We start from the raw sequence: 24,994 nt of genomic DNA on the forward strand, positions 1-24,994 counted from the left end.
TTTCAGATGTATGAATATGTAAAAAATAATATTTGATTTGAAACATCTACATATAGAACGCGTTTTAACTAAACAATTTGCTGTCTTTGAAGCATATCTTTGTCTATATGATTATACCCTTCTTCGAATATAATGCCACTGTTCGTTATCCTACCCAGCCAGTATGCTGCTATAAGAACGACGTCGGAAATAATGAAGATTATCGTTCAAATTTACGAAATCTTTTCGCAATTGTTTTTTTTAAATGCTACTCTTTTTGACATTATCTAGTTTTGTAGTCATAAATGCATTGCACAGCCGTAGTATGGAAATGATTTGTGGTAAAAAATGGATACTGACAAAACGCAGGAGAAAATTGAAATTTACATGGTTTCTATTGTTGAAATATTGAACATTGAGTATAATGTCAACACAACTAATATGCTAACGTCACTATGGTTTTTGAAGACAGCTTTTCAAAGGTTTAATAAATATTCAAACCAGCTCATAATTAATAAGATTATCAACATAAAACATATTTATATGTATTATGCTGTGATTAAGAATATTGTCGCTAAAATTAATTTTCATGTTACAATTTACATAAAATAAAAATATATTGGGTGAAACATACTGTTACTGGAAACAAACAAAAAACACATATTTTTTGTCGCTTAAAATAAGATGAGATGAGCTCCTGTTGGCCATTCGCTGAATGGGCGTAAAATTAATTTAGCTATCATATTTTATTCTGATACTGACGATTTGGGAAGTATTTTTATAACTCAATCGAAATACAGGAAACAAAGTAAATAAAATGATACTATCCGTATGTTAAATGGAATTTTGGATATCGAAAATGAAGAAAGTAGGATTTGAAGCGACCTGAATTTTCCGATATATCTAATGATGAATTAGGTCCTGCCATACAACTTGTCAAAGGTTTTAGGAAATGCCTACTCAAGTATTGCATGAAGCAATGTCATATTTCATTACATAGGTAAGAAATAGAAACGGCGAACATTACAACACAAATTCTCTGTACGAACATTTTATTTCGATTCAACAGAGTTTTCGCAGTAGATTTAACGCTTCCTTGACGATAATGTTTTCCAATGGCTGGAAAATGTGCTTGATGCCAGTTTGAAAACGTTGGCACAACAAGGTCTTCGGAAGGTGTCCTCTTGCACATTGCTGTAAGTCAAGTCGTCACATGCCCGGTAAGTAACTTGACTTTTCGGTTGTTGGTTGTCACTTTTTGCAATCGATTAAACGCCTAACCTCTGAACATATGCTAATATACAGTTGCTACGGTGTCCACATGTCTTCGGCAAAAGTGTTTTTTTCTAAGATAGTGATAGTGGCCATATTTCTTTCGCAAAATGTCCGTTTTCACAGGCCATTATTATGTGATACTGTCCTTTTTCTCCTTTCTAAGAAGGGGGTAGGGTACGGAGAACTGAGAAAGAGAGGAGAATAGGCTGGTTGGTAGTTCTCTTTTCCATTTGTATTTCATATAAGACAATAAGACATCGACTCAGCTAGTCTCGTTTCAAGTTACGAACTAGTTGGGATTTTTGAATTGAACTAATTGAATATATATCGAAAATAATATGGCGAGCTCATTTCATTAATTGTCCTGTTCTCATTCACTCGCTGATCACAATCTAAAACCAGAAAAGAACGTATATTGAGCACCCAAGATGCTTCGTTCAGAATTATCGCAATCCACATTTACGATATCCCCGACCTGCATCGAAAGAATGACAGTGCCTGAGACTGTCTCGAAGTTACCGTCACTGTCGTTGAAATAGAGGTACACTACTTTACTGCCGTTCTTGTTTATTCTGATTTTAGCATCGGTCGTTGACGTGGACAGGTCAACCATGACAGAAGTTGAGAACACGTATAGACCGTCAACCGGGGCGGTGAACACACCTGTCCCCGGGTTGTAACCCCCGCCCACGTCCGTGACAACTTTTTCAAATACGACCGTCTGAGAGAAGGTGGATGTTGTAAAACTGGTCGACAGGGTGGCAAAGAAGGCAACAGGAGATTGATGCATACTCTCTGAAAAAATACAAATTAACAACAAACAATATATATATGTATACATATGTTTCCAACCATAATTTGACATAAATTGATTACATGGACATTTAGATAATCGGCGGAGGGATCACATCCCCTACATTTTGGATGTAGTAGTGAGAAAAGTATTTATGATGCAAACGAATACTCGAATATTCGAATATTCGATCAAACGTTTGGTATTCGAATATCAAAATCGGTATTCGAATATTCGAAAAAAAAACTTTTGAATAAATAGAATAAAAACGCTTTTGCATACAACTATGTTATGGTGATAAAAGTTCGTTTCTCTTGTTTTTACAACGATTGGCCCTTATTGGCAGAGGTGTGAATGTAATGGCAATACATTATACACACGCCATATGACATTTAGGGTACCATAAAAAGTCCCCGTAATTTTATAACTTGCTATCAGACAAGTGTTATTAAACTATTTCATTTGTTTCGGTAAATTTAAATGCCTTTACCGAATAAGGACCCAATGTGTTGTCTTGGCTGCATATTTAGCAGTGCAACCGTGCAACAGTGCAAATTCCCGTGCTGATATGAATGACATGTGCTACAATAATGAAGCTACATGTATTTATGCTCAAAACTGTTTTAAATGTTTCGAAATGTATTGTACAGCGCTTTAGTATATATTTCCTCTATTGATGTACAATAGACGAGTCAAAATGCACATATGTTTTTGTTTTATTATTTTACTACACTAGTTCCCGAGTTGGTTTGGTTTTTCCATGGTTATATAATGTAGAGGTCAATCCCAGAACGAGGCTGCTCGTCCTACGGAAAGACTTTTCATGACGCATGACGCCATTTGACCAGGAATCCATGTCATTTCACATTGCTTACAAATATGAAGACAGCAGAATTGAAATTATTTGATATTGTTTGTTGGTTCTGTATTATTTGTTTTTGAAAAGCGGGAATTTCAGAGTCATTTGGGGAAATAAGGGTTCGCCGCGAGTACTGGCGAAGACCAAGTAGGTTTTAGTTGCCTGGCTATAACTTTAGCGAAAAATACTAATAGTTTACTATGTAACTTCTAAAAGATGTATTTTGGTAATATTCGAATATTCGATCGAATGAATTACCGAATATTCGAATATTAATAAGGCCATTCGTTTGCATCCCTAATTTACATATTACCGAAGTGCTGGTATATATTCCCAAACATAACGGAATGCTCTGAGTGAAACTTTACACTGGTTAATAGTCGATATAACAAAAAAGTCTTTTTTTAAAAAAATCATATATGTATTCGTTGTACGAGTCTCATCGAGGTGCGTGTAAAATAAAAATTTGATATGCTACGTAGGTCTAAATCAATACTCTTAGTATTCCATCGTGTTCGATATCTGATTCAATAAATCTATGTAATGTACCTGTAATATTCCTGAAGATAGCGTCCAAACGTTGATCGTGTACCTCAAGCGATTTCTCTTGTCCGTCGAACTTGGATTTCGTCGTGTTTTCAAACTTTTCTAACTCAGTTTGTAAACTATCATATGCCTTTTCAAGATCTTGTACCTCTTTCGCTGTCTCTTCTTTTTCGGTTTCGTGTTTCTTTTCTAGACCTTGTATTTCCTTTACCGTGTTATCCACCTCAGTTTCAACATGTGTTAGTCTCTTTTCCAGCACTTCTAGTTTGGTCAGAAGCTCCTGAATTTTTATCTCAGTTCTCACCATTTTCTCCAACATTTTTTCCTCGTAGTCAAATCGGCTGTAACATCGCGGTTCATTTATGTCACACACCGTCGATTCAATCATGAGAACTATAACGAAAAATTCCCGAACGTACTTATTAGAATACATGTTCAAGAGAATGTTTCGATTTGAATTACGAAAGCAGCTGAGGCAAGTCGCCAAATAAAATTATCGAGCTTGTGAATTTAACCTTTCGTTTACAATTCAGAAGGCAGCAGACAAAAGTCGCCCAATGAATTGCCTACCATCTTTTTAAACTCTTTACAGCGATTATGCTAAAGTACCAGTGTCACACTTCAGATAAAATGTCAAAATCATAAATTTGATGATATGTAATAACGAACAATGATATTGTTCAAAACAAATGCTAATCAATCAAATTTCAATTTATGAAGGTTCGATGATTAAGGTTCAAGAGCATTCATTGGGAATGAATAAAATACGTTTGTCTATTTAGAGATGCGATGATAGTGTTTACACAAGTGCTGTAACTATAACCTGTAAGACTGGCAACGTCATGCCATTACATCAGCTCGCTAGCTACAATTGTTTTAAACATTTAAAGGATGGATTCAATACGTTTTCATATGTGTACCAACTATACTGAGAAAGAATACGTTTGTAAACAAAAGAAAGTTCAATAGTTAATTTCAAATAATTCAGCTGTACTAAATGAGAATGTATATTCGAAACATAAATATTAATAAAAATGACTTAACAGTGGCTGGACAAAACAGAACAGTTATTTTTGACAGTTGATGAGATTTGGATCGAAATGAGCTAATGGACGAAAATAAGATACGTTATCTGCGTATTGTAGTCTTACCTGATCATAAAGCAGAAATATTTTTTGTTTCAATCTTTACCATTGACTTAAATGATGTACTTTTCGATAAGGATGCAATGAAGAAAAGTTCTGAAGTTTGAATTGCTTAAAATGTGACATGTTTTATACATACTACACTTATAAATTGTATTTGTATTTGCCATGTTATGTAGTAAGAGCATTTCTCAGGTATGAGACTAGTAATAACCCTAGATGTTTAGCCATGAAGCGTTGTGATAGTATTTATCTGAGATGAAAGTAGTAAGAATGCCAAAACCAACACACATGCCAACATCACCGGGGTTTTCTCCTTCAACATTTAATGTAGTAAGCGTATTTATCTGAGATAAGAGTAGTAAACGACAAAGATGTTTCGCCATGAAACATAATGAGCGTATTTATCTGAGACGGGAGCAAAAAACTCCCTTAATTTTTCACCATGTAACGTAGTAAAAGTATTTATCTGAGATTAGAATAGTATACGCCGTAGATTTTTCACCATGAGGCAGAGTGATTTCTTTTGAGATGAAAATAGTATATGCCCCGGAAATTTAAGAATGTTACGAAGTGGGCATGTTTATTTGAGTAACTTCTAACAACCTATAACCGAATATTGAATCTATAGTAAACTCCGATGTTGTATTTCATAGCTTTTAATTGAAATCAAATCCCCACCAATTCCCACCCAATTCCTTATTATTCCCAAAATTAAAGTGGTGTTATATAATTCGTAAAAATCATACAGTTTATGACTGTGAATATTAACTTCAATATTGTCTCTTATATATTGTACTACATTATTGGCACTGTGTTCGTAACATTGAATGATTAAAATAGTACTTAGACAATATAGAGAGAGAACAAATAATAGTCAATATCTCTAAAAAATGTGTATTCCGTTTCGGATCAAGCGTTGATATGGCCCTTTAAAATAATTTTCCCAGGATTTGCATTTGTTCCACACTAATTAGTGCTGATTACATACAATAAAACAGATCAGGATTTATTCGATCGTGAAACATGGCATGGAAACAAGTGATACTCATTCGAAATGGCTTAACTTATAGTTTAACCTTTTTTACAGAACAGATTGATATGAGTTTGATATACAACTAAAATACGCCTAGTATCTTGATTGCTTCGAGGTATGTTCTTTGACTTCGCTAAACGGATTGTCTGTTTCGAGTCTGTTATAAATGAAACGGTGCTTTATCTTGAATCTCCTGTTATTTAATCACGAATTCCAGATGTACATAATTTACATTCCACACGGTTGCTGCAAAAACACTGTTATTGTCCTATAGAGCAAGCAATTCTAAAAATAAATATCTTTTTTAACCTTTTAACACTTTACATATACTTATTTGTCAAGATGGGCCATGGCTTTCTTGATAGTCTGTAAATAAATCCGTTAAAACTTGAAACTTAATAAGGGCTCGTATGTCTTTTAATATATTATTCACTTTACTTTTCGGCTGTGCAAAATATTACATCAATTCATGTTTATATAATTAAAGAAATAAATACCTCCTGTTAAGGCTGAATAATGTTGTATAAGAGAAAACTGCACAAGGTTCAAAGTCTAGCATACAATAAACGAGAAACTAACAACCTTACTGTACGATTACACATGTTACATCATAACAAGTATTCTATGAAGTAGTTAATAAAGAATCAGGCTAATTGTGACGGAAGCACATTAAGGTATGTAGTTAGTTTCACCATCGTATGGTAATATATGTACTTCTTTAATTGATAATAAATCCTCAGAGACAGTCACGGGAATATGCCATTTTGATAGACCCAGGATCGTCCTAGGAACACTAACGGTGTATAAATATATTTTCTGATACTTCAGGATCATTGAATATGTCTTACTGAATTTTGAAAATAGAAAACTACCGAAGCAAGCGGTTGTGTGGTAAGTTCCAGTCTATCAATGAACAGATTCAGTCAAACTTAAACGGCAATTTGATGTAGTTTTTGTGTTTTCGAAAGATCTTACATCCGGGAGGTACACACCAGAAATCAACCGTTTTCGATATTTCAGACGAGACGTGACGTTGTAAACTATCCGGGCCCGAATAATTTTGGCACAGAAACGGTGACATCGTTGAGTTCATTGGAACTAAGAGAATTGCTTTCATAAAAAATGGAAAAGAAAGATGATAGGGGTACATTATTTAAGAATATGGCAGTCGACATACTAAAGTAACATCGTTGATTTAAACATATTTATTTTATGAAAATATACAAGTGCCAACATATACTCCATTCTCAATATTTAAGAATTTGACCGGAAGCTAAAAGCTTATAAAGATCATCATCATCTTCTTCAGTCTTTATATATATCACTGAAACAATAAATGATATGATATTCTATATATTCAGACAATCTCATAATGATTGTCTCATTATACCTACCGGAAGGTCAAGATTATTCTTTTTTAAATTGATAAGCATGATGTCGAACGTCATTCGAACTGGCATGGTTAAATAAAAACAAAGCTATACACTTTTTATTCTAGCTTTCCTATCATTTAAGTTTGCAGTTAAACACATAAAGGACATTAAAAATCCTCCCAGAATGTTGCAGTGTTATTCTGATGGTTGTTGAATGTATATCCCATTTATATCGTAGCGCATAAACTGAAAGTAGGGGACATAATCAGGTCAATGAATGTATATCTCTGTTATATCGTAGCACATAAACTAAAAGTAGGGGATCAAATTAGGTTAATGAATGTGTATCTCTGTTATATCGTAGCACATAAACGGAAAGTAGGGGACCAAATCAGGATAATGAATGTATATCTCTGTTATATCGTAGCACATAAACTGAAAGTAGGGGACCAAATGAGGTTAATGAATGTATATCTCTGTTATATCGTAGCACATAAACTGAAAGTAGGGGACCAAATCAGGTTAATGAATGTATATCTCTGTTATATCGTAGCACATAAACTGAAAGTAGGGGACCAAATAAGGTTAATGAATGTATATCTCTGTTATATCGTAGCGCATTAACTGAAAGTAGGGGACCAAATCAGGTTAATGAATGTATATCCCTGTTATATCGTAGCGCATAAACTGAAAGTTCGAAAACTAATAAGGTTAATGAATGTACATCCCTGTTATATCGTACCGCTTAAACTGAAAGTAGGGAACCAAATCAGGTTAATGAATGTATATACCTGTTTTATTGTACCGCTTAAACTGCAAGCAGGAAACCAAATCAGGTTAATAAATATATATCCCTGTTAAATCGATCCGCTTAAACTGAAAGCAGAGAACCAAATCAGGTTGATGAATGTATATCCCTGTTATATCGTAGCGAATCAACTGAAAGTAGGAGACCAAATCAGGTTATTGAATGTATACCCCTGTCATATCGACCCGCTTAAACTGAAAGTAGGGAACAAATCAGGTTAATGAATGTATATCCGTGTTTTATTGTACCGCTTAAACTGAAAGCAGGAAACCAAATCAGGTTAATGAATATATATCCCTGTTAAATCGATCCTCTTAAACTGAAAGTAGAGAACCAAATCAGGTTAATGAATGTATATCTCTGTTATATCGTAGCGCATAATCTTAAATCAGGGAACCAAATCAGGTTAATGGATGTATATCCCTGTTATATCGAAGCACATAAACTGAAAGTTGGGAACCTAAGTAGGGTAATGAATGTATATCCCTGTTATATCGTAGCGCATAAACTAAAAGTAAGAACAAATCAGGTTAATGAATGCATGTCCCTGTTTTATCGTGGCGCATAAACTGAAAGTAAAAGACCACATCAGGTTAATGAATGTATATCCCTGTCATTTCCTAGCGCATAAACTGAAAGTAGGGGACAAAATCAGTTTAATGAATATATATCTCTGCTATATCGTAGGGTATAAACTGAAAGTAGGGGACCAAATCAGGTTAATGAATGTATATCACTGTTATATCGTAGCACATAAACTGAAAGTAGGGAACCAAATCAGGTTAATGAATTGATATACCTGTTTTATCGTAGCGCACAAACTGAAAGTAAGAGACCAAATCAGGTTAATGAATGTATATCACAGTTATATCGTAGCGCATAAACTGAAAGTAAGAGACCATATCAGGTTAATGAATGTATATCCCTGTTATATCGTAGTTCATAAACTGAAAGTAGGGGACCAAATCAGGTTAATGAATGTATATACCTGTTATATCGTAGCTCATAAATTGAATGTAAGAGACCAAATCAGGTTAATGCATGTATATCCCTGTTATATCGTAGCGCATAAAGTGAAAGTAAGGAACCAAATCAGGTTATTGGATGTATATCCTATTTATACCGTAGCGCATAAAGTAAAAGTAGGGAACCAAATCAGGTTAATGAATGTTTATCACTTTTGTATCGTAGCGCATAAACTGAAAGTAGGGAACCAAATAAGGTTAATGGATGTTAATCACTTTTATATCGTAGCGCATAAAGTGAAAGTAGGGAACCAAATTAGGTTAATGGATGTTTATCACTGTTATATCGTAGCGCATAAACTGAAAGTAAAGAACCTTATTACGTCAATGAATGTATATCCCTGTTATATCGAAGCGCATAAAGAGAAGGTAGGGAACCAAATCAGGTAAATGAATGTAGCTCATAAACTGAAAACAGGGAACCAAATCAGGTTAATAAATATATATCCCTGTTATATCGTAGCACACAAACTGAAAGTTGGGAACCTAATCAGGGTAATGAATGTATATCTCTGTTATATCGTAGCGCATAAACTGAAAGTAGGGACCAAATCAGGTTAATGAATGTATAGCCCTGTTATATCGTAGCGCATCAACTGAAAGTAGGAGACCAAATGAGGTTAATGAATGTATACCCCTGTCATATCGTACCGCTTATACTGAAAATAGGGAACCAAATCAGGTTAATGAATGTATATCCCTGTTTTATTGTACCGCTTAAACTGCAAGCAGGAAACCAAATCAGGTTAATGAATATATATCCCTGTTAAATCGATCCGCTTAAACTGAAAGCAGAGAACCAAATCAAGTTGATGAATGTATATCCCTGTTATATCGTAGCGCATCAACTGAAAGTAGGAGACCAAATCAGGTTATTGAATTATACCCCTGTCATATCGACCCGCTTAAACTGAAAGTAGGGAACAAATCAGGTTAATGAATGTATATCCGTGTTTTATTGTACCGCTTAAACTGAAAGCAGGAAACCAAATCAGGTTAATGAATATATATCCCTGTTAAATCGATCCTCTTAAACTGAAAGTAGAGAACCAAATCAGGTTAATGAATGTATATCTCTGTTATATCGTAGCGCATAATCTTAAATCAGGGAACCAAATCAGGTTAATGGATGTATATCCCTGTTATATCGAAGAACATAAGCTGAAAGTTGGGAACCTAAGTAGGGTAATGAATGTATATCCCTGTTATATCGTAGCGCATAAACTGAAAGTAAGAACAAATCAGGTTAATGAATGTATGTCCCTGTTTTATCGTGGCGCATAAACTGAAAGTGAAAGACCATATCAGGTTAATGAATGTATATCCCTGTCATTTCCTAGCGCATAAACTGAAAGTAGGGGACAAAATCAGTTTAATGAATATATATATCTCTGTTATATCGTAGGGTATAAACTGAAAGTAGGGGACCAAATCAGGTTAATGAATGTATATCACTGTTATATCGTAGCACATAAACTGAAAGTAGGGAACCAAATCAGGTTAATGAATTGATATACCTGTTTTATCGTAGCGCACAAACTGAAAGTAAGAGAACAAATCAGGTTAATGAATGTATATCACAGTCATATCGTAGCGCATAAACTGAAAGTAAGAGACCATATCAGGTTAATGAATGTATATCCCTGTTATATCGTAGCGCATAAACTGTAAGTAGGGGACCAAATCAGGTTAATGAATGTATATACCTGTTATATCGTAGCTCATAAATTGAATGTAAGAGACCAAATCAGGTTAATGCATGTATATCCCTGTTATATCGTAGCGCACAAAGTGAAAGTAAGGAACCAAATCAGGTTATTGGATGTATATCCCATTTATACCGTAGCGCATAAAGTAAAAGTAGGGAACCAAATCAGGTTAATGGATGTTTATCACTTTTATATCGTAGCGCATAAACTGAAAATAGGGAACCAAATAAGATAATGGATGTTAATCACTTTTATATCGTAGCGCATAAAGTGAAAGTAGGGAACCGAATTAGGTTAATGGATGTTTATCACTGTTATATCGTAGCGCATAAACTGAAAGTAAAGAACCTTATTACGTTAATGAATGTATATCCCTGTTATATCGTAGCGCATAAAGAGAAGGTAGGGAACCAAATCAGGTAAATGGATGTATATCCCTAATATCGTAGCGCACAAAGTGAAAGTAGGGGACCAAATCAGGTTAATGGATGTTTATCACCCTTATATCGTAGCGCATAAAGTGAAAGTAGGGAACCAAATCAGGTTAATGAATTTATATCCCTGTTATATCGTAGCGCATCAACTGAAAGTAAGGGACCAAATCAGGTTGTTGAATGTATATCCCTGTTATATCGTGGCGCATCAACTAAAAGTAAGGGACCAAACCAGGTTAATGAATGTATATCCCTGTTATATCGTAGCGCATAAAGTGAAAATAAGAAACCAAATCAGGTTATTGGATGTATATCCCTGTTATATCGTAGCGCACAAAGTGAAAGTAAGGGACCAAATCAGGTTATTGGATGTATATCCCTGTTATATCGTAGCGCAAAAAGTGAAGGTAGGGAACCAAATCAGGTTATTGGATGTATATCCCTGTTATATCGTAGGGCATCAATTAAAAGTGGGGAACCCCATCAGGTTAATGAATGTATATCCCTGTCATATCCTAGCGCATAAACTGAAAGTAGGGGACCAAATCAGTTTAATGAATATATATCTCTGTTATATCGTAGGTTATAAACTAAAAGTAGGGGACCAAATCAGCTTAATGAATACATATCCCTGTTATATCGTAGCGCATGAACTGAAAGTTGAGAACCAAATTACAAACGTTAGCTATCGTAAGTTATTGTTTATTTAACTGAACGAAGGAAAAAAATGAAAATCTTTATAAAGACTGTTACCGAAATTGCATATTTTCGATCAAATTTGAAATCACCATAAGGCCACACCAAATTAATGTTTAGTTCCTCGGATTTTTGCCGATCTACCTGAATCATTTTAACATCATATGCATCTGTATTTAGACATACTTAGGATTGATTTTGGATTTGTAAAAAATGATCACTTACACAGGCATCATCAAACATCAGACTCCGTATAACATAGACTAAATTTTGTTTTTATTATCACAGGAAATGCAATGACATGTGCTAATTAAAACAAAAAGAAAAAGGGTATTTTTCAGAGTACTTTTTTTTGGTTATTTAGATGTTTTTATGCACCACCCAATTGTATACCCCTCCCCCAAGTCCGGCATAGCGGTGACTTTGACTTCCGGTCTCTCAAAACCCGGATAAAATACCGGACCTGGGACACACTGCTGGTAAAATCCCCGCCAATGGCGCCGCAACCCCGGATACCTATGTGAGGCCCATTCCCGACTATTTTCAATATGAAACCAAAACCACATTTACTAGGCACTGCGGGGCCACCTGAAAGGTAAAAACACAGACCGTTGCCTCCGCTGTCCTTGGTATACCCCTGGAACGAGGGCGAGGGGTGGGCGGGGCAGTGGTTACAATTGACAAGTGCATTAATTAAATAGTATGATTACAATCCCGGATTATGCTGCAAATAAAAACAAAATGTAAGATGATAAACTTAGGGTTACTTATGTTGAGGTATATCCAGACCATTGTTTATATCGCTATTTGTGAAAAGATATTTGTTCAAAACTATTGTTTTGTCAGAATTTGATCAAAAATGAGCTTGATACCTCAATTTTGACCAAACAATGACTCATGTTCCAGTTCAGTTGACCTGTCAACTTCAGCATCGTCGTAACGCGGTAAAATGTTGCACCCTTGTATTATGACTTGAATAACATAGTACTAAGTTGCTCATTCCGATTTCCATTCAAAACGAGTCACTTATTACGCAATATAATAGCTACCGGTCTCAGATACACATGCTTTATTGCATAATGATTGCTTTAATTAATGATCGGTTAGTGCATGAGAAGATCAACAATGACTTTAAGCATGCTCAAAACATTTTTCGTCAAAAATAAGATTAAATTTCCAAACTTCGAGCCACATTGTTTATACCTGAAGCCACCATTTTGATTGAATTTATTGAAACCCATGCTAAACCGATCGATATACAGTATAAAACACTACGCATCGGTAACTTTCCTTTACAAAAACACAAAACTAGCGTAGAAAAATTATACTTGATTATTTTTAGCCATTTAATAAATTATTACCTGAAAAACAACTGCTTGGCGATCAAAATGAAGGTGCGGGCGCACAAAAAAAATAATTTTTTTTTTTACATTTTCAAATAAATAGGAGCGGTAAATCCGCGGAACGAAATATCAATTTGGTGTTGCCCAAGGTATCATGTGCTAATTTGTATCAGTATTGCACTTATCAGTTAACTGCGTATATTCGTAATGGTGTTTAATCATTAATCAAGAACATGTGTATGGCCTCCAGAATAATCGAATTGCGAATGTAAAATGTATGAATAATTCTTACCAAATCTTTCAGTCGAGCCCAGTTGGCTCGAACTCAGAGGGACCGGCGAAAATACCTCGAACCTAGAAAAAATTGAGCCAAGCGTTAATGCTTTCCTTCAGTATATAAAATGTATATCAAAATAGGAAACTCACACTCACATACAGATACTGATTTGCTTTTTGTTCTTATGAATTCGTGATGTGTCAAGAATCAGATGGGACAGTATCTTCCGAGACTGATAAAACATATTGAAATAAATTATTTATCAAAGGTCTTGGTATCCAGTTATATACTTTGCCCGTAAATATTAAACGATCATTTCATAGTGCAAACCGACACTTGCTTTGAAGGACTTGGATGAATATTTACACGCTCAATACTAAACGGTCATAAAGATATGCACTTTGCTTTGCATTTGGATTTTATTCGATAAGCCAGCTTAGTTTTTTTAGATCAATTATTTATACAGACCTTAAGAAAGCGTTCGATCTTGTTGATCAATAAATTACGATAATCAGGTTTAATCCTGCAAAAACCAACACTGTTAAATTTCGGTTAAACAGGTAAATGAGCCGATGGCCGAATGTCCGAAAATGTACATGTAAAGAATTTGCAGAAAAAGAATTCATACTAATAAGACTTGTCCAGTAAAAAGGAGAGACATTGAGCTTGTCTATGAAGCACAAAGTTAAAGATCTAGCACTGAACGATTGCCTTGACTAAGAGTCTTAAGGTTCAAAGTATATTTTTAATGTTAACGATGACATTGCCTAAGAGGCACACTATTCAAGGTCCAACAATTTAACGATGACATTTTCTAGTGGGTACAAGATTCAAGGTCTAACATATAACGATGACCTTGTCTAAGAGGCATATGGTTCATGGTCGCATCATTAACGATTACATCCTCTAAGAGACACAAGGTTCAATGTATAATATTGAGCGATGACCTCGTGTAAGAGGCACCAGGTTCAAAGTATCACATTTGATGATGACCTCGTCTTAGAAGCACAAAGTTCAAGGTCCAACATTTGACGATGAACTTGTCTGAAAGACTCATGGATTAAGGTTTTACATTTAACTATGATCATGTCAAAGATGCGTAAGGTTCAATGTCATTTAAAGATGACATTGAATTAGAGGCACAATGTTAAAGTTCTAATATTTACCGATAACCTTGTCTAAGCGGCACCAGAGTCAATGACTAACATTTAACGATGATTTCTTTTAAGATTCAAGATTTTCTTCATCGATCATTAAACGATAACCTTCACTTTGAGGCCCGAGGTACCACATTAAACAATTAAGAGGCAAACGGTTCAATATTTAACATTTAGCGATGACCTTGTTTAAGAGGCAAAGGGGTCAAGATCTAACATGCAACGGGGACCTTATCAAAAAGCACAAGTTTCAATGTATTCTGTTTGACGATGCTCTTGTCTCAGAGGTGCAAGGTTTAGGGTCTCACATTTATCGATGGCCTTGTCTAAGAAGGTCAAGATCAAAGTCTTATATTTCACGATGACATTGTCTTAAAGGCTCAAGGTTCAAGGTCTAACATTTAATGATGACTTTGTCTTAGAGGCACAAGGTTTAAGGTCTAACACTTAATGATGACTCTGTCTTAGAGGCACAAGGTTCAAGGTCTAACATTTAATGATGACTTTGTCTTAGAGGCACAAGGTTCAAGGTCTAACATTTAATGATGACATTGTCTTAGAGGCACAAGGTTTAAGGTCTATCATTTAATGATGACTTTGTCTTAGAGGCACAAGGTCTAAGTTCTAACATTGAATGTTGACTTTGTCTTAGAGGCACACGGTTCAAGGTCTAACATTTAATGATGACTTTGTCTTAGAGACACAAGGTTCAAGGTCTAACATTAATGATGACTTTGTCTTAGAGGCACACGGTTCAATGTCTAACATTTAATGATGACTTTGTCTGAGGCACAAGGTTTAAGGTCTCTATAGAGGTACAAGGTTTAAGGTCTAACATTTAATGATGACTTTGTCTTAGAGGCACAAGGTTTAAGGTCTAACATTTAATGATGATTTTGTCTTAGAGGCACAAGGTTTAAGATCAAACATTTAATGATGACATTGTCTTAGAAGCACATGGTTCAAGATCCTACCGTCGGAGACGACCGGAACCCCTCTCAATCTGCGTGAACTGAAACAGGCCCTTGTGCAGGAATGGAGGAGTATTCCCCAAGATTGCATACGAAACTACATGTGTTTTATTTGTTTAGTTTTAAATGTATTTGCTGATCAATTGAAATACATTTCTATGAAACAAACTTTAAATGTGTTGAATTAATTATATTCCAATTCTTGACGCTCACAAATGAACTAGTTATGCCGAATTATATAGGTGTCGGGTTAGAAGTGGATGCAAGTGTATTACACTTCGTGCAACACACGAAATAATCTGAACTATATCTGTTACAGGATTGATGAATAACCCCTAACGCCGCCTGGACACAGCTATAGTTAACTATTGTTTTGAAAGGAGGCCATACTTATGTCAAATATTGGTGGATTGTTACCTGCCATGCCTTACCTGTGTTTTAAAGTCAACTGGTTTAAAATGTGTACCATTTTTATTTAAATTCATTGTACCTTAGTCATTATTATCGTTCGAAACTATTGGCAAATTAGAAGTTGAAAAGGAATCAAAACTATGTTAAAATATATGTCGGAGTGTAGTCAATGTTGACATTTAGGATTATGGATATAGAGGATATTTGTTTATATCAGTGTAAGATCGTATTTTATTTCACGAGTGTCATAGAAAAACATAATTTCACGAGTGGCGAATTTTAATCTATTTTCTTAATTAACCCTTTTTTGAAAAAGGTGTTACTTTCGCCGCTACCCTTGGGGCGCCCCTAATGCAAACTTATTGCTGTCAATTTTCTATTTCCGGTTTGTTGAGAAAGAGGTCTCGGATATTCTTTTTTATAGTGTATTATTCGCTCGTTTTTTAGTGCAAAGATTTTAACAGTTATCAATGAAGTTTTATTAGTGCACCCATGTCACAAAAAATAACGAAAACACTTTATAAACTCTTTATCTTAAGAGTGGTATGAATATATAACCAAATTACTACGCCGCCATTTATTGAATGAAAATTTGAAAGGTCGAATGTGTTGGCAAAACAATTTCGGATAACCATTGGATATAAAACATTTTTCTTAGTTTAAAAGTGTGTTTCATGATACATGGCTATTCAGTCATCTTACTGTCAGAGACCAGTCTATTTTGCTTGAAGACAGGTCGATTTCCAGGTTATAATGGGGACCACGCTAGTTGTTGACAAATTTTGAGGCGTGGGTGGGGTAAAAAAAATTCAGTAAATCTAAAAAATTGTTGTGTGAATTTTCGGGAACCTCGTATTACGTATTACAACGACAAACAGTTCAAAATACATTTGAAATATTATATAACATTATTTTTATGTTCAAACAGTTGTTTTCGTCTGTAAACTGTAATTTGTTTGGTATGAAAGCAAATGTTCAAACATTCAGCTTCAAGATCAAGAAAACGTTTGAAAAACGGGATATCTATTTTTCTAATAAACGGGAAGTTGATTATTTATAAAAAATAATAATTTCAAACTTATGTAACATTCCTTTAAATTTTAAATATTTTATTTGCCAACATTTTCTGGTTCAATGTTAAGTGTTCTCTTTCGATCAAGGGGAAGTAACTACAATGGACTTTAAAGGTAGTTCTGAAAGTTGATATTTTCACTCCTTATTTTGCAGTGAAAATATCAGACTGATATTTTGACATCGTTGGAGAATATCCAGTGCGCTTTCAGATAACTACTAAACGGCTTTATCTCGCTGTTAGGGAATCCGAATCACGAATTATTAGTTCTCGATAATGTAAAATGTCGATGCCTGGTCACCCCATGCAATGTGTGTATTCTATAGAAGGGTATTACGTCCTGATTGGTAATATGTAAAATAAATGACCATAACTCAATTAAATATAATGTTATTGTACAATGTTAGTTTGCTCTTTTATTCAACTGAAATCGGATTTTAAAAGATTTTTTTATTTTTTCAAGGCCAAGAATCTTGTTTGATACCTATTTTTATTTGTGTTTCTTTTGCATGTTGAACCATTTTGAATCATACCAAAGTCATATGAGGACACCAGGTGTCGTAACTTCCAATATTATTCGGTCGGATTACTTAAGTTATGGTATTAAGTTTATTTTTTATTTCAGTCGATTAATACCATTGAACAATGGACGTTTTTAAAGGTTCCCATCCGTACTTTTCAACAACATGTAATTGAGCATATGCAGCTTGAATGCTGAAAACTTTCGAATATATATAAAGAATATGACAGTTTATGATATGTCAAAATTAATACCTCTCACAATCATCCATATGATCTGGATGAGTTTTTAAGCTACGCTTTCTGGCTGGTATAGGGTATCACAGTATATGCAAAACTAACAATATTGATGTATTGATGAAAATAAATGAAAAATAATGAAATAATGAAAATATCATATTTGTTCAATTTATTCAATATTTTAATACATGGATGTAATTTTAAGGTGCATCTATTTTTTGACAAACATAAGGAAACACAATCAGAAAGTTTTCGAAGTACGAACTAAATAGGATTTCATTGAATTGAAATAAAATGATTTCGTAACATTTCAGAAAACGATAGGGAGCTGAATCAACGTAAATGTTCTATGCTAATCAATGAGCTGAATACAATCTCAAACCGGAAATGAGCGAATATCTACGAATGATTCGTCCACTATAAATGCATTTCACCTTTACGGTATCCCCGACCTGCAGCGAGAGAATGACAGTGCCCGCGCCTGTCTCGTATTTACCGTCACTGTCAATGACATACAGGTACACTACGAAACTGTCGTTCTTGTATATGCTGATATGGGCGGCGGTCCTCGACTTAGACAGGTCAACCATGACAGAAGCTGAGAATACGTATAGACCGTCGACCGGGGCGGTGAACTCACCTGTCCCCGGGTTGTAACCCCCGCCTACGTTCTTGATAACGTTGTAGAATACAAGCGTCTGACCGGAAGATGATGTTGTAAAACCGGACGACAGGGTGGCGAAGAAGGCAACAGAAGATGGGTGCATACTCTCTGAAATCATAATGAGACACACTCCCACTGTTTTGCACTATACTATTTCAACAAACAATAGATATGCTTGCTCCCACTTTATACAGAAATAAAGAATGATTTGTTTTAGTGTGTTTTATCCATTGTGCAAATTGATGAGTTTTTTTGCATAAAGTTTCCTTTTCAACCATATCTTGACATTAATAGTTTACTTGGACATTTAAATAAACGTTGGAGGGATCACACATTTTGGATCCGCTATTGAGAACAAATGTTTTGAATAAATGGCCGAAATGCTTTTGATATTAACAAGCATAACGGCATGCTTATAAAGGGTCATATAAACTTTGAATAAATCTTTATACTGGTAAATAGACAATGTAAAAATATACTGAACTTTTTGAATACAATTGATACAAGTTTATTTATCGTATATCTCTCTACATATTTACTGATATTTAATATTCGATGCACAATTTTCGATAAGTAGAAATAATTATGTGATATAATATTCCGGTTTTAATCAAAATTGTTAGCCTTATATCGTGTTCGTGATCTGATTTTTGAATTACATTTATACGAGCTGATTAAAGCTTTGTTCTACTATACATTATGCCGCAAAATCAACTAAATGTACCTGTACAATTCCTTGACATAGAGTCCAGACGTTGATCGAGTAACTCAAGGGATTTCTCATGCCTGTTAAAATAGGATTTTGTCGTGTTTTCACACTCAGTTTGTAAGCTATCGTATTGTTTTTCCAAATCTTCAATCCCCTTCGCTGACATCTCTATTTCAGAATCGTGTTTCAAGACTTGATCTTGTATTTTCTTTGTCGAAGTGTCCATCTCAGTTTCAGCGTTCGTTTGCCTCTTTTCCAGCGCTTCCAGTTTACCGAGGAGCTCCTTCATCTTGACCTCAGTTCTCACCATTTTCTCCAGCATTTTTTCCTCGTAGTCAAACCGACTGTAACATCGTGATTCATGTACGTCACACAATGACGATTCAATTACGAGAACGATAACGAACAATTCCCTAATATGCTTGCTAGAATACATCATTTAGAGAACGTTTTCAAATGAATTTGAATAACGGAAGCAGCTGAGACAAGTCGTAATGAAATCCTCGAATATCTGATCTTAACCCTTTTATATAAACACTTACGACAGTAGCAGAAACAAGCCGTCCAATGAAATGTCCAACTTTTGATAAACACTTGAGAGTGAAAAGTTAAAGAACCAGCTTCACACTTGAGCCAAATCAGCCATACGATAAAATAGAATGACGAACAATGATATCGTTTCTCAATAAGTGTTATCCACCAAATGTTAATTTAGCTAGGTTCGATGATAAAGATACAGGTTCATTTCTTAAGAAACAAGAAATATTGTAGGCCATTTAGGGTGCCATGTGAGAGTGTTTATTGTGGTACACGAGCTACAATCTGCAAGAAAGACTGGCAAACGTCCATACTACTACACAATCTAGCTACCTTCATTTGTGATAACTATGTAATATAAATTTTAAAATGATTCAGCAGTTATAAAAGGGAAAGGAAATTCGAAAAATATGTTAATGATCCAAAAAGCAAGTTACCTGTATTGGTTGGACAACGACTAACTGTTTTTTTTTGTGACGCACCATGAACGTTTGGGTCAATATGAGGTAATTGGCGAAAATGAGATATACACATATTAAAACATACTGTTAAAAATGAATTATGAAGTGATGAAAAAGATATGGTTCCCATACAGGAATAATATCATCATTACTTTTCTCGTTATTTATATTATTACGCAGTAGTACTAGTAGTAGTAGTAGTAGTAGTAGTAGTAGTAGTAGTAGTAGTATGATTCTTTGAAGAGACAAGTGCTCTTCTCAGGTTAAGATGATATGTCTTTATTCTATTGAAAACTGTGTTCTTCGCTTTACGCTTCGCTATTGTATCTTTTTACAAAAGACCGGCGAGTTTATGATACGTTTTGCAACGCATTTATGATTATCGTTAAGTTGGTTGTTATAATAATCGTACATTTACGATAATGGCAGATCGTAAAATCTGAAACGCACCCCTGATTCCGACATTTGACCCATTGAGGCGAAGTTCTTCTTTGTGCATGCGCATCGGAAGGCGATAGTACGATGATAATAACACGACATTTCGATGATGATAATGCGACAGTACGATGATCATTAAGCGGCAGTATGATGTTAATGCGACAGCTCCATAAAATACGCAACAGTACGAAAATGAAAACGCGACAGTACGATACAACGATAACGAAAACGCAATATCACGATAATTATTATAATAATGGTGAAAACACGGTTATATATCTCAGTATCATCATTACTATGTCGTACTATCGCGTTTTCGTTATATTTTTGTCGTTCATCATAATCTTGCTGTCTTGCTTTTGTCATCGCAGTCTCGCGATTTCACGTTTTCATCTTCTTACTATCGAGCATCGGGTTTTAGATCAACATATACGTAGTCGATGGTCCTAACGGAATTCCGTTACTGAGCACATACAACTTGATTGCTGAAAACTTTCGAATCTTTAGAAAGTATATGACAGTTTATGATATGTCAAAATACGCTATCGGTTATTTTTAGTTGCATCAATTTTTTGACAAACTTGAAGACAAAAACTCAGAAAGTTTCAAAAGTACGAATTAAATAGGATTTCTATTAATTAAAATAATATTAATTGAATTAAAGAAAAACGATAGCGAAATCAATAAATGTTCTGTGTTCCTCGTACGCTGTTTATAATAACAGGAAAATAACGAAAAGCTATGGATGAGTCGCATGTCATCTTTACAGTATCCCCGACCTGCAGCGAGAGAATGACAGTGCGTACGCCTGTCTCGAAGTTACCGTCGATGTCGTTGACATAGAGGGTCACTATGTTACTGTCGTTCTTGCTTATTCTGATATAAGCGTTGTTCGCCGACGTGGACAGGTCAACCATGACAGAAGCTGAAAACACGTATAAACCTTCGACCGGGGCGGCGAACACGCCTGTCCCCGGGTCGTAACTCCCACCCACGTCTGTGACAACGTTGTTAAATACGATCGTTTGAGAGGTGGTGGATGTTGTAAAACTAGAAGATAGAGTGGCGATTAAAGCAACAGGAGGGAGGTGCTTACTCTCTGAAATAATATAAAGAAAAAGTCCCAACAAAAAATAGCTATGCGTGCTCCCCCTTTATACAGAAATTAAAAATAGTTTTGTCCAATTGTTTTCATCAATTGTGCATTCTGGTGTTATATTTGCATTAAATTGTCATTTAACAATATTTTGACATACATAGTTTACTAGGACATTTGAATAAACGGCGGATGGATGACATCCCCTACATGTTTGATCCGCTATTGAAGAAAGTATTTATAAAACATGTGGTCGAAGAGCTTGTGTGTATTTAAAAACACAACGGATTGCTTATTATCACTTTAAATGAAACTTTACACCTGTATATAGTCAATATGATAAAACAAAATATTTAACGGTTTGAATTTAATTCATATATTATAAGATAGTTTCTTCAATGTTTTCAGTAATATTTGCGTTGTACGAATTTCGACAAGGGGCGTATAAAATATTTATTTGATAGAATAATCAGGTCTTTATACATACTGTAAGTATTCTTTCGTGCTCGATATCTGATTCTATAAATTTATAAATTACATTTATACGTGCTGTTTTATAGCTTGGCTCCACTTTAAATTATGTTACAAGTAAATTAAAAGTATCTGTCATGTTTCGGAACATAGCGTCTAGAAGTTGATCGTATACCTCAATGGATTTGTCTTGCTCGTCAAAATAGGATTTTGTCGTGTTTCTAAACTCTTCTAACTCAGTTTGTAAACTATCGTGTGTCTTTTTAAAATATTGTACTCATTTCATTGTCACCTCTTTTTCCGAATCGTGTTTCATTTCTGGACCTTCTACTTCATTTGCCAAATTGTCTACCTTAGTTTCAACGTTTGTTAGTTTCTTTTCCAGCACTTCTAGTTTACCGAGGATCTCCTCATTCTAGATCTCAGCTCTCACCATTTTCTCCAACTAACATCGCGGTTCATTTATGTCACACATTGTTGATTCAATCAAGAAAACTATAATGAATAATTCCCGAACGTACTTGCCAGAATACATGTTGAAGAAAAAAAAATCGATTTGAATTATGAAAGCAGCTAAGCAAGTCGCATAACGAAATTCTCAAATTTATGAAAGCAGCATTTTTACTAACATTTAAGAAAGCAGCAGAAAACGTCGACCAATGAAATTCCTGACATCTTTTAAAAGAGTGCATAGTTCATGTACAAGCTTCATACTTAAGTTAAAATGTCATCTCCAGCCATATCATAATAGTGAATAATAAACAATGATATTGTTGACAATCAATATAAATCAATGATTTTATTTTATTTATAAAAGTTTGATGAAAGGTTTAAGCTCATTTCGTAAGAAACATGAACTATTGTTATCCAGTTATAGATGCATTTATGAAACTTGAATTGCAACCTGTGAGAAGGATGGTAAACGTTTAACACGTTGTTTTATTTGTATCAACTATTTGTAAATTATAAATTACTTTTGACGCAACATATGGGTCCGATGAGGTAATTGGTGCTAATGCTATTTGCATACGTCTGTGTTCTATTGTCTGTCCGGAATACAACACAGAATGTTATTATTAAATTTTCAATTTTTACAAAGATATGACGTATTTCTCGACATGGGTATAATGCCGAATAATTGCCATTACTTTTTTATTTTCCGTTTATATCACAGTGATCAGTTTTATTTGCTGCGAAAGGTAGTTTTACGTTAATAAACGGTTAGTTTGGACGCAGAAAGTTACATAATATTGTTCCTGTATTTAAAATTTACGCGATCAGAGAGAGAGAGAAAAAACCTTTTTTATATATTAAAAACAAAAGCTTATGAAAACAAGACTCATTAATAGTAAAATTATTATTATTATCATTATTATTATTATTATTTTTTAAAAATATTATTTTGCATACATATTGAATAACGGGACCTGATTCAGTTGTTTTAATATTTTTACGTTTCATATGCAATGTTCTATAAAGAATTGTGATTGTTATTTATCGTAATATATCATTAAAACGTAATTAAAAATCTCACTGAACTATTTTTATTTACCCTTTGTCCTTTGACCTAAGTTAAAAAAAACGAGCTTTAAAGTTTTATATTAATGTTAATTTTAAACACAACCGAAAATGAAAAACAACAACAGCATAATGTACTATTCTGACTATTGGAGATTAGTGTGCAATAATCGCTACATTTTCATGGTCAAATGCAATATCTTTCCAATCTATTGAACTTGATGACATCTACCTTTGATTGATTATTAAGCCAAAGCACATTGGTTCTTGACTTTTATACTTTTATTTGTGCTGTGGCATTTAAAATGGGTTAAAATTCGGTTCAAAATTGGTCAGAAGAAAATTGCTGGTTTGAGTGAAATTATTCGATTGTTTAAACTCTCTAGAAGGAATATATGTTTTATGTTTTGAATCATCGGTTGGTATGGCCCTTTAAACACATTTTCCCAGGAGTTTCGTTCGTTCCCCAGTAACTAATACACCCTGATTTTGAGTTCATAACATGCAGATCTGCAATATCTTTCCCACGAACATTATTTATTTCAACATGAAACATGGCATCGAAACAAGTGATAAAACTCTCAAAATGGCGTCATCTGATATAAGTAACATTTGTTTAAAGGTATTTTTCTCGGAACATAATGATATGAGTTTGATATATATGTTAGATAAGCCAAATAATTATTGTGAATGTATTTGCTCAGGTTTTTCTATTTCAAATTCGCTCAAAGAAAGTCTGTTTTGTGTCTGATATATATAATAGTGGTTATAACGTTGTTTTATCTTGAATCTCCTCGTATTTCATCACGAATCCTAGGAGCGATACGTGCATATTATAGATTTCAACAAGTTACTCCCAACGGATATTGTCTAGTAAAGCCAACAGTATTATTAATGGCTTCTCCGTTTCTTAAACTACTGCACTTTATTCTTCGGGTGTACAAAACATTTTAATAAAAATAAATTACTCCTGAACTGATTGAATATGTATTATCTAAAACATTTTAAAAATCAATTTCTTACTGTACTGAATTTAAATAAACTCAGATGATTGTGCCAAATGCCAAAATCTTAACCACATTTAGGAATCATGTTATTTTGAACATGCTCACGTAGTATTTGTCAATGTACTAAGCATGTTAATAGAGATAAACGCGTTATAATATACCGAGTTAAAAAGTGATTTGTAATGTTGTAATAGTAGAGACACAGATAAAACTGCATTCATATGTTTTTGTCGAAGCTATTGTCAATTACGTAGAACGTTATAAAACGGTTTTACTATGTTTATCCATCTGTTTACATATTCAATCAATTTCTGACATCGAGTGATAAGAGCAAAATCATAAATGTTTGTAAAGATATCAACGAAGCCATTCTTATGCGTTACTCAATTAGTAATAATACGCTTTAGTAAAGTAGTTATGATAAC

General features: G+C 34.3%; 3 protein-coding genes across 3 annotated transcripts in view; all 3 read right to left on the bottom strand.

The window, feature by feature from the left end:
* Positions 1–1,126: 1,126 nt before the first annotated feature.
* Positions 1,127–3,922, bottom strand: LOC128223867 (uncharacterized). Its single transcript, XM_052933308.1, has 2 exons — positions 3,456–3,922; positions 1,127–2,049 (listed from the first exon to the last, which is right to left on the bottom strand). The coding sequence occupies exons 1-2, from the start codon at positions 3,883–3,885 to the stop codon at positions 1,640–1,642; spliced, it is 840 nt and encodes a 279-aa protein (XP_052789268.1). The 5' UTR covers positions 3,886–3,922; the 3' UTR covers positions 1,127–1,639.
* A 5,947-nt stretch (positions 3,923–9,869) lies between these two features.
* Positions 9,870–19,498, bottom strand: LOC128223442 (multimerin-1-like). Its single transcript, XM_052932722.1, has 4 exons — positions 19,057–19,498; positions 18,103–18,440; positions 10,357–10,378; positions 9,870–9,874 (listed from the first exon to the last, which is right to left on the bottom strand). Exons 1-4 carry the CDS (start codon positions 19,478–19,480, stop codon positions 9,870–9,872), a joined length of 789 nt encoding a protein of 262 aa, XP_052788682.1. The 5' UTR covers positions 19,481–19,498.
* A 1,659-nt stretch (positions 19,499–21,157) lies between these two features.
* LOC128223443 (uncharacterized) overlaps positions 21,158–24,994 on the bottom strand; it is a 40,394-nt gene continuing 36,557 nt past the window's right edge. The window contains exon 4 of the mRNA XM_052932724.1: positions 21,158–21,576. Within this exon, the coding sequence (XP_052788684.1) occupies positions 21,158–21,576 (419 nt within the window). The remainder of the gene's footprint in view (positions 21,577–24,994) is intronic.

Source organism: Mya arenaria, chromosome 17 (genome assembly GCF_026914265.1).
Source record: "Mya arenaria isolate MELC-2E11 chromosome 17, ASM2691426v1".
Classification (NCBI taxonomy): Eukaryota; Metazoa; Mollusca; class Bivalvia; order Myida; family Myidae; genus Mya; species Mya arenaria.